Source organism: Dendrobates tinctorius, unplaced genomic scaffold (assembly GCF_039654945.1).
Source record: "Dendrobates tinctorius isolate UK_male_01 unplaced genomic scaffold, ASM3965494v1 ptg000236l, whole genome shotgun sequence".
NCBI lineage: Eukaryota > Metazoa > Chordata > Amphibia > Anura > Dendrobatidae > Dendrobates > Dendrobates tinctorius.
In genome coordinates this window covers 5,304,243-5,319,974 of record NW_027361903.1, presented here as the reverse complement: position 1 = coordinate 5,319,974, position 15,732 = coordinate 5,304,243, and the positions used below count along the sequence as shown (strand labels likewise).

Here is a 15,732-nt window from a genome sequence, read left to right as displayed (position 1 = left end):
TAAAAAGTAGGTACTTGCATTTTTAGGAACTGCGGGTTACTATCGCAAATTTGTTTCTAACTTCAGCACCTTGGCTAAGCCCCCTAACCGACCTGACCCGCAAGAACATGCCTAGGAATGTGACGTGGACGACGGCATGCGAGGATGCCTTTTCAGCGATAAAGACTGCCCCCGTCACTGCTCCTGTCTTGGCTGCCCCGGATTATAAACGCAGGTTCCTCGTGCAGACAGATGTATCCACCTTTGGGATTGGGGCAGTACTTAGCCAAGTGAACGCGGCCGGAGAAGTGCATCCTGTTGCTTTTGCCAGTTGGAAACTACTGGATCGGGAAGTTGCCTATGCCACTATTGAAAAGGAGTGCCTTGCCATCGTATGGGCGCTAAAAAAATTGCAGCCCTACTTGTATGGCAGAGACTTTACAATTGTTACAGACCACAACCCCCTCACATGGCTGAATCGCGTATCAGGGGACAATGGAAGATTGCTGCGGTGGAGCTTGTCCTTACAACCCTACAGCTTCTCCATCCAATACAAGCGGGAAAGCTAAAAACCAGAACGCCGATGGTCTGTCTCGACAAGAAGAACCATAGGCTCCCCAGGCCGACCTACCCCTGCCACTGTACAAGGAATTATAAATAACTGAGCAATGTGGACTAAAGTGAGCAGGCCAGAGGTCTGTGTAGACCTCATGGCGTGCTCACTTATTATGGGGGGGGGGAGGTTGTGATGGTGTGATATGTTATGTGGATGTCATTTTGTGTATATTTCTATTTCACTTATTTTCAGAGTGTTTTTCTTGTATGTCTATAGCCTGACTGTGTCTATCTCTTGATGACCCCTTGTAGTTCTTTAATCCCCAAGGCTCCTTTGTTCTCCTCTGGGAGGCCTGGAAACTGCCCTGTTACGTGTTACAGAACCACTCAGCACCCAGAATATGTTGTGCAGTTATATGTATGTATAATAGGTTCCATGTGAGATGCATGTCCCTAATGCATCAGTTCACAGGCTGCGTCCCTAGGCAGAGGGGACACAATATTCTCCTTTTGTCCGCCCTCCCCCCACCTTTGTAATTCCCACAGTAAACATCTGCATCCTCCGGCTTTTGTAATGTACATGTATGTCTGGCCTGACGCTTGTCTATTGGCCTGCCCTCTGTATCTGTGTGATATATTCTGTGTCCTGTGAGTAAAGTGTTGTCAGACTGGAAATACATGGAGAAGCAGTGATCTTTTATATGCCCCCATGTAACCAAGGAATTCCATCCAGCGTCATTCATTCAGACTCCAGTCAACGCAGAGCGGACCTCCGAAAACACGGGGTGGTACTGAAAGAGGTACCCCAGCTTGGGTAGACCCCGTTACACTGGTGGCAGACAGCGGGATTTGATACCCCTTCTACAGGAGAAAAGGAATGAATGGAAAACAACTACCAGAAGTTAAAGAGGACTACATTAAAAGATCTGGTGGAAGCCTGGAAGCCCGAGGGTTGATCGCCAGCAACAAAACAAAAGCGGATTTGATAGCAGCCATCATGGAACACGACAGTGCAGCGCCCCCCAATGTGAATGTGGAGGAGACCGAATTCCAGAGGGAGGTAAAGAACAGACTGGCGTTCTATGGCCTAAACCCTGCGGTAGAGATCATATGAGAGGTGATGGCTGATGTGCGTACTGATCTGAAGGAAAAGATGGCCGAGCGGACCAGGATAGAGCTAGCCAAGATGGAGATGGCAGAGCGGACCAAAGTGGAGCTGGCCAAGATGGAGATGGCAGAGCAGAGAGAGGAGAGTCAGCGAGCAGGGGGAGCTCTGGCCTTCGACCAGGTACCTTCAACAGTAAGCCACAAAAAGGTTCAGTATAATGCCTTCCGACAGTTGGGGGAGGCAGAGGAAGACATTAATGGCTTTCTGCAGGACTTTGAGCGGCTGTCTGCCCTTCATCAAGTGAAGCCGGAGGAACGGGTTCAGATTCTGGCCAGCAAGCTGACAGGCCGGGCATCGGACGCCTATCGCACGGTACCTGATGAGGACTGTATGGACTATGAGCGGATCAAAGAAGTGATTTTGGCCTGGTATGCGCTGACACCAGAGGCATACCCCCAAAAGTTCCGCGGACTTATAAAACGCATAACCGATAACCATGCTGAATGGGCCTGTAAATTACGGCGGTCACTGCTACAGTGGGTACAAGGGAGCCAAGCAACCACTAAGGCTGTGTGCACACGCTGCTGATTTTGCTGCAGTTCCGCAGCGGTTTTGGCCGCTGCCGACCCGCAGCAGTTTCTGCTGCGGTGTACAGTACAATGATTCCCTATGGGAATCAAAAACCGCAGTGCAGACGGTGCGGAATTTTCCGCGCGGATTATTTGCGGTTTTCAATCCGCAGAAAGAATTGACATGTCAATTCTTTCTGCGGATTCCCCTGCAGTTTGCCATCTCCTCCATTGAGGAGATGAAGAACCGCAGGGCAAAACCGCAGAGCAATCCGCAGGTAAAACCGCAGGTCTTTTGACCTGCGGTTTCACCTGCGGATTTTACAAAATCCGCACCTAATCCGCAGCGTGTGCACACAGCCTAAGGAGGACGTCCTCCAGCTCTTCTTGTTAGAATGATTCTTTAATGGACTAACCCCCGAGACACAGGAATGGCTTCGGGACAGGCGGCCAACGACTCTTGAGGAAGCCGCTCGTCTGGCCGATGAACATCATGATGCCAGGAGGCCGCAGTTGTCCGGATCAAAGATGGTCACTAGGGGCCCGCCCATGGACCTGGAGGGCCCCAAACCACCGAAGATTGTAGGGGGACCAGCTAGAAACCCGGCCTACCACAGTCCCCCTGGGGCGCGATGCCACACCTGCCGTCAGCTGGGCCACCTGCAAAGACAATGCCCCAACCAGACTCAGCATATCCAGTGGCCAAAGGCGGAAACAGCTACCTTCAGCCGGGCTGCTGTACACTGCTACCAAGGCGAAGCTGACCCGGCATTGGGGGCTACGACTAACCAAGGGGTGGAAGAGATGGAGGAAGTGCTGCATGAAGTAGACCCCGTGCAGGCAGCCCGGGCAGATAATCGACAACAGCATCGACAGGTCGTGTGGGTTAATGGGAAACGTATGCAGGGACTAAGATTCCGGAGCAACTTTGAACCTTGTGAAGCCTCATCTTGTCCAGGACCAAGAGAAGACGGACCGGACAGTGGCAGTTCGTGTAGCAGGGGGAGCCATACATCGACTGCCCACTGCCAGGATTCACCTGAACTGGGGAGTCGGGGATGGCCTTGTTGAGGTCGGCTTGATGGAGGATTTGCCTGCAGACGTCTTGCTGGGAAATGACTTGGGGCCCATGTTGTCTGCATTCTCGGTGGCCCCTCTGGCTGAGACCTATCCTGTGACCACCTGGAGACAAGCTCGAGCTGCGGAGGCGGAATCACACTCAGAGGAGGCCCAGGTAAGACATCCCAGCCCTACACGTATTCCCATAGCCAGACACATTTCTTGGGCCACCCCAGATGAATTTAAGAGGGAGTTACTTGAGGATCCTTCATTAGAGGGATATCGTGGGAAGGCACAGGAGGGGAGAGGGGTACTGGAAGGGGAACAGTTTGTATGGAAGCAGGGACTCCTCTACCGGATCACAGAGCAGCACCACACAGGGACGAGCCCCACTATAAAACAACAGCTGGTAGTTCCCAAGAAGTATAGGCAGGAGCTACTGCGAATCTCTCATGACATACCCTTAGCCGGGCACTTCGGCGTCAGTCGCACCAGGCATCATCTGACACAAAAAACTTCTTTTGGCCGGGGGTAACCTATGATGTTCGTCAGTACTGCCAGACCTGTGACAGTTGCCAGCGCATTGGCAAGAGGGGGGATCGATGCAAGGCCAAATTACGCCCCCTCCCCATTGTGGAGGAACCATTTAGCCGAGTAGCGGTCGATCTGATAGGGCCGTTAGCCAAACCCAGTCCGGACTTCCCTTGCCGGATGTCTTAGAGGAAAGGACTCAGTCTAAAACATGGGACCAGGTACACTTGGGTGAAGACCTAGGCGCCCGGGAGAGACAGCAGGCGGAGGAGTTGTTGAGGCAGCGACAGAGGATGTTTTCGGGGAGACCGGGGTACACTCGCCTGGCACAACACAAGGTTGAGACCCAGGATCAGACCCCCCTGCGACAAAACCCCTTCCGCGTCCCTGAGTCTGTGCGAGAGGGGATGCGACAAGAAATACAAGAGATGCTGCGTTTAGGGGTCATTTAAGAGTCAGATAGTCCCTGGGCATCCCCCGTAGTGTTAATGCCCAAGAAGGATGGGACTACACGGTTTTGTGTAGACTATCGTAGGCTCAATGAGAAAACAGTGACGGATGCATACCCCATGCCGCGTGTGGATGAGTTGTTAGACCGGCTGGCGGGGGCAAAGTATTTGACCACCATCGATCTATGCAAAGGCTACTGGCAGATTCCCCTTAGTCCTGACGCTATTCCTAAGTCGGCATTTGTCACCCTGTTCGGCTTATTCCAGTTTCGAGTTATGCCATTCGGGATGAAGAATGCCCCGGCGACCTTCCAAAGGCTGGCTGACCGGCTTCTGGATGGTCCCCAGGACTATGCTTGTGCCTACCTGGACGACATCGCCATCTACAGTGCGACATGGGAAGAGCATCTAAATCACCTAGAGACAGTATTGGACAGGATCCACCAGGCCGGAATCACCCTGAACCCAAACAAGTGTCACGTGGGCAAAGCAGAGGTTCAGTATTTAGGGCATTGGGTGGGAAGTGGGAAACAGCGACCAGAACCAGCCAAGATTGAGGCCATAGCCAAGTGGCCCATCCCACGCACTAAAACCCAGGTCATGGCGTTTCTAGGGACAGCAGGGTATTACAGGAAATTCGTTCCCAATTACAGCAGCGTAGCCAAGCCCCTCACTGATCTGACCCGTAAGAACCAACCCCGCCAGGTAACCTGGACCTCAGAGTGTGAGGAAGCCTTCCGCCAACTAAAGGACGCCCTCACCAATACCCCTGTATTGGCCATACCCGATCCAACTAAACGTTTCCTTGTTCACACAGACGCTTCTATGTTTGGATTGGGGGCAGTACTGAGCCAAGTCGGGCCGGATGGCCAAGAACACCCGGTAGCTTACCTGAGTCGGAAACTACTGCACCGTGAAGTAAGCTATGCGGCCATCGAGAAGGAGTGCCTGGCGGTAGTATGGGCACTCAAGAAGTTGCAACCATATTTGTATGGACGACAGTTTTCCCTCCTAACGAACCATAATCCCCTAGTCTGGCTTAATCGGGTCTCCGGAGACAACGCCAGATTGCTGCGGTGGAGTTTAGCCCTACAACCTGTGGACTTCACCATCCACCACAGACCCGGCAAACAAAACGGTACCAACCCCATAAACTCTGGTCATCCCCAAACCGATCCGTTGAGGATCAGACTCTGTATGCCGATCGCGTCGCTGAAAAGGGGAGCCGTGTTACGTGTTACAGAACTACTCAGCACCCAGAATATGTTGTGCAGTTATATGCATGTATAATAGGTTCCATGTGAGATGCATGTCCCTAATGCATCAGTTCACAGGCTGCGCCCCTGGGCAGAGGGGACACGATATTCTCCTTTTGTCCGCCCTCCCCCCACCTTTGTAATTTACACAGTAAACATCGGCAGGCTCCGGCCACCTGCGGCTTTTGTAATGCATGTCTGGCCTGCCGCTTTTCTATTGGCCGGCCCTCTGTATCTGTGTGATATATTCTGTGTCCTGTGAGTAAAGTGTTGTCAGACTGGAAATACGTGGAGAAGCAGTGATCTTTTATATGCGCCCATGTAACCAAGGAATTCCAGCCAGCGTCATTCATTCAGACTCCAGCCAACGCAGAGTGGACCTACGAAAACACGGGGTGGTACTGAAAGAGGTACCCCAGCTTGGTAGACCCCATTACACGCCCCAACCTGTTTTACTACCCCTGGACACAAGGAAGGGGGTGGGGAGAACAGGAGCTGGTGAAGTCAGTTCCTGTGTGGAGACGATGGTGTATAGACTGCACTTCAGAGAGAAGGACCCATTTTATCCTCTGGTGCTAGAGTTTTGGAATCTCGTCTCCCTGGACATTTTATCCTGTTACTGGACTACATTCTTGTTCTGGACTATTGTATCCTCAGTGTGGTGGATTGTTTATGGACCTTCTAATTTTGCCTGTAATAAAGGTCTTGGGATTGTTCACCCTTCCCTCGCTCTGTTGATTGTGTGGTATCGGAGAAGGACCCCGTGACAAGCACGTCACCCGCAGATCCCCCATAACAGTGCGTCACCCGCAGATCCCCCATAACAGTGCATCACCCGCAGATCCCCCATAACAGTGCATCACCCGCAGATCCCCCATAACAGTGCATTATCTACAGGTCCCTCATAAGGGGGCATCATCCACAGATCCCCCATAACAGTGCATCATCCACAGATCCCCATAACAGTGTCATCCGCAGATCCCCCAAAACAATGCGTCATGGCACAGATCCCCCATAACAGTGTGTCACCCGCAGATCCCCCATAACAGTGCGTCACCCGCAGATCCCCCATAACAGTGCGTCACCCGCAGATCCCCCATAACAGTGCATTATCTACAGGTCCCTCATAAGGGGGCATCATCCACAGATCCCCCATAACAGTGCGTCATCCACAGATCCCCCATAACAGTGTCATCCGCAGATCCCCCAAAACAATGCGTCATGGCACAGATCCCCCATAACAGTGCGTCACCCGCAGATCCCCCATAACAGTGCGTCACCCGCAGATCCCCCATAACAGTGCATTATCTACAGGTCCCTCATAAGGGGGCATCATCCACAGATCCCCCATAACAGTGCATCATCCACAGATCCCCATAACAGTGCGCCGGCCACAGATCCCCCATAACAGTGCGTCATCCACAGATCCCCCATAACAGTGCGTCACCCGCAGATCCCCCATAACAGTGCATTATCTACAGGTCCCTCATAAGGGGGCATCATCCACAGATCTCCCATAACAGCGCAACATCCACAGATCCCCCATAACAGTGTGTCATCCACAGATCCCCATAACAGTGCGTCATCCACAGATCCCCATAACAGTGCGTCACCCGCAGATCCCCCATAACAGTGCGTCACCCGCAGATCCCCCATAACAGTGCATTATCTACAGGTCCCTCATAAGGGGGCATCATCCACAGATCCCGCATAACAGTGCATCATCCACAGATCCCCATAACAGTGCGCCGGCCACAGATCCCCCATAACAGTGCGTCATCCACAGATCCCCCATAACAGTGCGTCACCCGCAGATCCCCCATAACAGTGCGTCATCCACAGATCCCCCATAACAGTGCGTCACCCGCAGATCCCCCATAACAGTGCATTACCTACAGGTCCCTCATAAGGGGGCATCATCCACAGATCTCCCATAACAGTGCGTCATCCACAGATCTCCCATAACAGCGCAACATCCACAGATCCCCCATAACAGTGCATCATCCACAGATCCCCCGTAACAGTGCATGATCCACAGATCCCCCATAACAGAGCGTTATCCACAGTTCCCCCATAACAGTCTCACCTCACTTTGCAGCAGATGCGCTTGCTTCGCCCACTGCAGCCTCAGGTCCTCCGGTTCGGTGATGTACTGGTGGAGCAGAACCTTGTAGTCCTGGCCGCTGGCTAACGCTTGCGCCCTCTTTGCGTGCACAAGGTCCACCATGTCAGAGGAGAGGTGATACTGAGAGTGCAGATTCTGGGAGTCTCTCTTGTATTCTTGCTCGCTCTGTAACTTGGCGACTCGCAGGCAGCGCAGGATGTTCGGGTCGTCGAGGATGCTGCGGGCGCCGATGTGTTTCCCTCTCTCGGCGACATAATTGTGCTTGTACTTGTACTAATATAAGAGATCGTCAGATTACACAGACGCAGTCACAAGACCGCAGGAAAGAGCGCAGGAAAGAGCGCAGGAAAGAGCGCAGGAAAGAGCGCAGGAAAAAGCGCAGCAGAGAAAGCGCAGCAGAGAGCGCACATCAGTGTGAACTCACATCACTGGCGATAAAGCCCGAGGATTTGGCGGCCTGGAACTGAAGAGCGTCCATTGTGAGCTTGTGACCATGAGCGCGAGCATTCAGCCACGACTCCCGGTACTTTATCTGCAGAGGATAGAAAATGTATCACAAGCAGGTATGACCGCCGCACACCGCTACCTGCAGTCCTATGTAACACCATAGATAACACAGTGATTGCTCTCTGAGTACAGATAATGTAGATGTCACCAGCAGTCCTATGTAATGCCACAGATAACACAGTGATATCTCTCTGAGTACAGATAATGTAGTAGATGTCACCTGCAGTCCTGTGTAACACCACAGATGACACAAATGTGGTGATTGCAGGTACGCAGGATGCAGTGACGAGTCGCGAGACAATTAGGTGCTTTCTATATTAACGTTTAAAAGACCAGAGGGAACTTTCCTCAGTCCCGGCCTGATCACCAAAAGGGGTAACACGGGTTGCCCTCGCAGGGGGTTCTATACAAGTACACACAAGCGGGTAGAACACGACTACTTCCGGCAACAGCCGGTCACTATAGGGCCGCGGTATGGCCGACTACGGGTCCTTAATTATAAAGTCAACTTAGCCGTCCAGACGTCCCTCGCCATTCTGGTTGGTGGTCTTTCGGCGTCGTAGTTGCTGGGCCCAGTTGCTGAGACGGTGACGAAGACTTCACGCACTCCGGCGCGCTGATGACACTGGAGCCCCATAGGCTCCAGCGTAGTCCTTGGACGGTTGTGCCACAGCCCCTGGCCTGGGGCAAGCGGCAGCGATGTATGGTGGCGAATGACAGGCCGCCTGCGCAGCTAACGGCTGCGACGGGGAGTCTGCGGTCAGCAGAGGCCCGGCCCCTGCTGCAGACCGGAGCGGGACAGTGGTGGCCGCCAGCGGTACTGTACTTGCCGTGGCCACTGGTGAGAACAGGGCGGCTGCAGGTGGCGTGGAACAGGCCGCAGCCGCGAGCTGGAGCGAGATCGCAGCGGCCGTGGGTGAGAGCGGGTAGGCCGCAGCCGCGGGATGAGGGGAGGCGGCAACAGCCGTGGGTTGAACTGGGGCCGCAGTGGCCGCGGGCTGGAGCGGGGTGGCAACGGCCGCGAATGACCGCGGGCAGGCCGCAGCCAAGGGCTGGAAGGCTGGAAGAAAGCGGCGGCCGCTGGTCGACGCAGGGCAGCGGATCTCAGACGGTCGTCTCGGTGCTGTCCCACTGATGTCCTGGGTAAGTATCCCTCCTGTCTCTGGCCTCCTTCCTGGCTCTGGTGAGTCGCTCTGGCTCTCAGTCGCTCCCACGATCTCTTGCTCCTTCTGTGTCGTTCTGCTGACTCATCGTCCCGGGAATTCCTCTGCTCCTTTACACTGGTCTCTCCCCTAGCCCATCTGTCTGTCACAGCAGTCCGTCCCTGAACTCTGTCCCCCGGAAACAGTTTCCCCCAGAACCCAGGTGACGGTCCCCTTGGTTCCGACCCGGACACTCGACGGGGACCCTCTCTCCCACACTCCCCCACCCTGTATGCTCGCCAGTCCTCAGGCAAGGGCTTTAGTAGACTCGAATTAGTCTTTGGAGACGACAGTTCTTGTCGCCATACGAACTGGTCCTGTTCGTAACGTTCAGGGGGTTTGCCAGCTGTTGACCGATCGGAGCGTCTAAGTTTCTGGGGTGGTGGATGGTGGTGGGTTGGTCGATTCTGGCAGGCTAACTGCGTCCGCTGCAATGTCATTTCTTGGGAGAGCCCGTGGATGTGGCTGGGAAGTCATCTTCGTCATCCAGGTCCCAGACCGTTGACGGGGGGTCGGGGACCTGAGTGATCGGCTCGGGTCGCATGGGATCAGTGGACGCACAGGGGCGCAACATATTTCGGTGCACAGTACGAGTGAGAGGTGCACCGTCTCTTTCCGATTGTATTTCATACACAGGCCCGTCTGGGCTTATCCGGCGCAACACTCGGTACGGGTTCTTCTCCCACCGTGGTTCTAACTTGTTTTGGGGGCGTTGATCTAGTACGAGTACCCGATCCCCAGCCTGGAAGTCAATTGGTGGGGGCAGCGCTCCCCCCGGGTGTTCTAGATCCTGGAGCTTTGTATGGACGATTCGGTGGAGGGTGTTACGGCGGCGGAACACGCTTAAAAAAATATAAATAAAGCGTGTTCGCTGCCTGGGGTCCACCGTGCGGCAGGTGTAATAACCGCTGCTAAATAGGCAGAGCACAAGGACGGTAATGTGCACAGGGAAGAACTGCACCTGATGCACAAAAGCAAGCTCTGTTAAAAGATTCACAGAGCTGCACCCATGAACACAAATACAAAAAAAGCTGGGTCTGTATAAAGTTCACAGACACTCAGCGGCACACGTGCGGTAGCCAAAGATCGGAGTAGCTGTAGACGTCACTACAGCAGAGAGGACTTACCGTGACTGGACGTGTGCACGGCGTCGCAACTGCGGACGCCAAAACGACTGCAGGCGCAAGTTAGCAGGCGCAATGCAGGACGCAGGCTGCTGCAACAGAGGATGCTTGAGCGCGCTGGCGCTAGCGCGCACACTGGCTGTATCCCAATCACTCACACATTCATATTATCAGAGGGAAGGGGCTTCTTAATAAGTCATTCACCAGTCCAAGCATCCATCACCACACAGCAGCAAGTATGGAAAATACTAGTGCATGGCATAGCGGCCATGCGCACTTTTTATAGCGTACGGGACCTGCCGGAAACCTCCAGAGCACCGAGCATAACCAATCAAATCAGGAGCATGACCTGAGCACCTGACTCCTGAACTCCAATTAGAGCTAGTCCCGTGAGCATGCTCAGAAGCAGGAAAAAAGGACAGCTTCTGGAGACAAATGTGAGAATCTGGGTTGCTGCATCTGCATAGACTGACCCAGATTCCTAACATTACGCCCCCTCTTCCCTGAACCCTCCGATCCACCAGCCTGTGCCCGACAGCAGCACAGGTCTCAGACTCGTCAAAAGGCGAGCCTGATCTCCCGGTAGGTGAAACCGAAAACCAGGAGATGAGGATGGTATCGGGGGAGACCAGATCACCAGGTCTCAGGAGGGACACCCGGGAAACAATGGGAATTTTAGGAGAAGGCCGCCGTGTATCGGCGGGCGTAGCCGCTCTCCTTTCAGGAAGGCTATCCCGAGCACATAGGGTGCATGCCCGAATTAATTTCTTTACATTCCGAGCTCTGTGCGGCCACCAATATGAACCGGCCAGTGACTTCGTGGTCTGCATATAGCCACGATGGCCATCCGCATTGGGAGCGTGTGCCCATGCGAGAACTTTAGGCCACTGGCGAGGAGGGACAAAAGTCTCGACAACCGATTCGCAATCAGACCATTGCGGGGCGCTGTCTTCCTGAGAAGCAGCAGGCGGATGGTGACAACCGCACATGGTCTCTTGCGCCGGACATGTCTCCGAAATGGTGCGAGACACATCCATGGGCTCGGGGGGGTAGAACCTCTGGCTCGGGCAGATCAAAAGGCTCAAAAAATTTGGGAGCCGGAGTACCTCTACGTTTGGTGTGAGCACGCTCCAAACCACGCTCCGAAAAACGGAGGTCAATACGGGAGGAGATGGAGATTAGCTCCTCCAGAGTGGTGGGGATCTCTCTAGTGGAGAGAGCATCCTTCACGTGCTCGGCTAGTCCTCTCCAAAAAACTGGGATGAGTGCCTTGTCAGACCACTCTAACTCAGACGCCAGTGTCCGAAAACGGACGGCGTATTGGCTTACTGAGAGTGATCCTTGAGACAAGGCCAGCAATTCGAGAGAGGTATCGTGGGTAACCCGTGGACCAAGAAACACCTGCTTAATAGCGGTAAGCAGATTAGCTGCGGTCCGAACATCCGGGTCACCACGCTCCCAAAGTGGCGTTGCCCATTCCAGCGCCTTGCCCGACAGTAGGGATATAATAAAGGCCACCTTGGCCCGTTCTGTAGGGAATTGTGCAGCCAGCAGCTCCAGATGGATCGAGCACTGGCTGATAAAACCCCTGCAGGAGGCGCCATCCCCAGAATATTTCTCAGGTAACGGGAGGCGGGTAACTGTCGGCGCAAGGGCGGACATACGTCCCACTGCGTCCGTAAGTGCATCGACAGCAGCATCCGTGGCCTGCGCAGCTGCGAGGGCCCTCTCAAGGGTGGTCAAGCGAGCCTCGAGCTGTCGCACGCACTGCAACAGTTGCTGCTGATCTGCCATTTTTAGCCAGACCCTGGCGCTAGTATTATGTTACGGCGGCGGAACACGCTTAAAAAAATATAAATAAAGCGTGTTCGCTGCCTGGGGTCCACCGTGCGGCAGGTGTAATAACTGCTGCTAAATAGGCAGAGCACAAGGACGGTAATGTGCACAGGGAAGAACTGCACCTGATGCACAAAAGCAAGCTCTGTTAAAAGATTCACAGAGCTGCACCCATGAACACAAATACAAAAAACGCTGGGTCTGTATTAAGTTCACAGACACTCAGCGGCACACGTGCGGTAGCCAAAGATCGGAGTAGCTGTAGACGTCACTACAGCAGAGAGGACTTACCGTGACTGGACGTGTGCACGGCGTCGCAACTGCGGACGCCAAAACGACTGCAGGCGCAAGTTAGCAGGCGCAATGCAGGACGCAGGCTGCTGCAACAGAGGATGCTTGAGCGCGCTGGCGCTAGCGCGCACACTGGCTGTATCCCAATCACTCACACATTCGTATTATCAGAGGGAAGGGGTTTCTTAATAAGTCATTCACCAGTCCAAGCATCCATCACCAAACACACAGCAGCAAGTATGGAAAATCCTAGTGCATGGCATAGCGGCCATGCGCGCTTTTTATAGCGTACGGGACCTGCCGGAAACCTCCAGAGCCCCGAGCATAACCAATCAAATCAGGAGCAGGACCTGAGCACCTGACTCCTGAACTCCAATGAGAGCTAGTCCCGTGAGCATGCTCAGAAGCAGGGAAAAAGGACAGCTTCTGGAGACAAATGTGAGAATCTGGCTTGCTGCATCTGCATAGAATGACCCAGATTCCTAACAGAGGGTCTGCAGCCGGTGCCGGTGGTTTCGGACCCACGAGGATACTCCAGTCCAGGGTAGAGGTTCCTCCGGGTTTAACTCCACTTCCGTGATTCCTTTGCCTTCCCGTCCAAACAGCAATGAGTAGGGGGTGTAGCCAGTCACTCGGTGCACCCGGTTATTATATAGCCACACCAGCTCAGGGACGTATTCAGGCCAGCGGGCCTTTCGGTCGCTCTCCAGGGTACGCAGCATTTGGATTAGGATCCAATTGAATCATTCACAGGCTCCGTTTCCCTGCAGGTGCTATGGTGTAGTCAGAGACTTATCGATAACGTAGAGATGATGTAGTTCTTCCATGACTCTTCCTAGGAAGCACGCTCCTTGGACCGAATGTATTCGTTGCGGGCAGCGATACACTTGGATAAAGTTTTTGCAAATCGCATAGGCGGCCGACTCCGCTGTCTGGTCTCAAGTGGGGGTGACCACGGCAAACTTGGTGAAATGGTCCACCATAACGAGACAATGTTCATACCCCTGATAGGCAGGACCTATGGTCAGATAGTATAGAATCATAGAATCGTAGAGTTGGAAGGGACCTCCTGGGCCATCTGGTCCAACCCCCTGCTCAAAGCAGGATTCGCTAAATCATCCCAGTTAGATGTCTGTCCAGCCTCTGTTTGAAGACTTCCATTGAAGGAGAACTCACCACTTCTCGTGGCAGCCTGTTCCACTCATTGATCACTCTAACTGTCAAAAAGTTTTTTCTAATATCTAATCTGTGTCTCCTCCCATTCAGCTTCATCCCATTGCTTCTAGTCTTTCCTTGTGCAAATGAGAATAAAGTTGATCCTTCTACAATGTGACAGCCCTTTAGATATTTGTAGACAGCTATTAAGTCTCCTCTCAGTCTTCTCTTTTGCAAACTAAACATTCCCAAATCCTGCAACCTTTCCTCATAAGACAGGGTTTGCAGACCGGTCACCATTCTGGTCGCTCTTTTCTGAACTTGCTCCAGTTTGTTGATGTCTTTTTTAAAATTTGGTGCCCAAAATTGGACACAATATTCCAGATGAGGTCTGACCAAAGAGGAGTAGAGGGAAATAATTACTTCACGTGATCTAGACTGTATGCTTCTGTTAATACATCCTAGAATTGCATTTGCCTTTTTTGCTGCTGCATCACACTGTTGACTCATATTCAGTCTGTGATCTATTAGTATACCCAAGTCTTTTTCACATGTGCTGTCACTTAGCCCTATTCCTCCCATTCTATATATGCTTTTTTCATTTTTATTGCCCAGATGTAGTACTTTGCATTTCTCCCTGTTAAAAACCATTCTGTTAGTTGCTGCCCACTTCTCCAGTTTATTTAAATCTTTTTGAATCCTCTCTCTCTCTTCTCTAGTATTAGCTATCCCTCCTAGCTTTGTGTCATCAGCAAATTTAATCAGTTTACCCTCAATTCCTTCATCTAAATCGTTGATAAAGATGTTGAACAATACAGGGCCCAGGACAGAGCCCTGTGGTACCCCACTTGAGACATTCTTCCAACTGGATGTGCAGCCATTTACGACCACTCTTTGGGTCCGATCACTATGCCAGTTATGAATCCACCTAACAGTTGCCTTGTCCATTCCATACTTAGTCATTTTTTCAATAAGGATTGTATGAGAGACTTTGTCAAATGCTTTGCTGAAGTCAAGATATACTATATCTACAGCATTTCCTTGATCCACCCAATCAGTAATACCATCATAGAAGGAAATTAAATTAGTCTGACATGACTTATTAGTTACAAACCCATGCTGACTCTGTTTAATCACTTCATTCTTATCCAGGTATTGACATACATGTTGTTTAATAATTTGTTCAAAGATCTTTCCTGGTATAGAAGTCAGACTCACCGGCCTATAGTTGCCTGGGTCCACCTTCTTCCCCTTTTTGAAGATAGGAACAACATTTGCTCTTCTCCAGTCTTCTGGCACTTCTCCTGTTCTCCAAGAATTTTCAAAGATTATGGAGAGGGGTTCAAAAATTTCTTCTGCTATCTCCTTCAGTACTCTGGGGTGTAATTCATCTGGACCTGGAGACTTGAATACATTTAGGTTAGCTAAGTGTTTCCTCACTATCTTTCTGTTTATAGATATCCTGGATTCTTCTATTCCCTTAATAGGACAGTGAATAACAGTTGATGTTACATTTCCTTTCTGAGAGAAAACAGATGCAAAATAGGAATTTAAAAGTTCAGCCTTCTCAACATCCTGTCTTACCATTTCATCATTTTCATCCTGTAAAAATCCTATAGCATCTTTGACTTTTCTTTTACTTTTGACATATCCCCAAAATCCTTTATTATTGCTTTTGACATCTCTTGCAAGCCTCAATTCATTTTCAGCTTAGATAATCTGATTTGTGCCTTGCAGGTTCTGCAGACAGCATTATATTCTTCTTTAGATATGCCTCCTTCTTTCCATTTTATAAACATTTTTTGCTTCCTTTTTAGCATGTGCTTAAGTTCTGTGTTCATCCATCCTGGTTTCCTTAAATGCTTCCTATTCTTCCCTCTTTTCGGAATTGTTAACAATTGTGCTTTGAGAATTTCATTTTTCAAGATTTCCCATCCTTCCTGGACATTTTTGTCTTTAAGGATATCCAGCCATTGGATCCCTCCA

The 15,732-nt window shown here is 51.8% G+C and overlaps 1 protein-coding gene across 3 annotated transcripts in view; it reads right to left on the bottom strand.

Annotated features, from left to right (window-relative positions):
* The window catches only part of NRAP (nebulin related anchoring protein), a 188,470-nt gene that overhangs the window by 59,050 nt on the left and 113,688 nt on the right, over nucleotides 1-15,732 (bottom strand). For all 3 annotated transcript variants that reach the window (XM_073556640.1, XM_073556641.1, XM_073556642.1), the window contains 2 exons: nucleotides 8,056-8,163; nucleotides 7,593-7,904 (listed from right to left, as the gene is read on the bottom strand). In XM_073556640.1, the coding sequence (XP_073412741.1) occupies nucleotides 7,593-7,904; nucleotides 8,056-8,163 (420 nt within the window). The remainder of the gene's footprint in view (nucleotides 1-7,592; nucleotides 7,905-8,055; nucleotides 8,164-15,732) is intronic.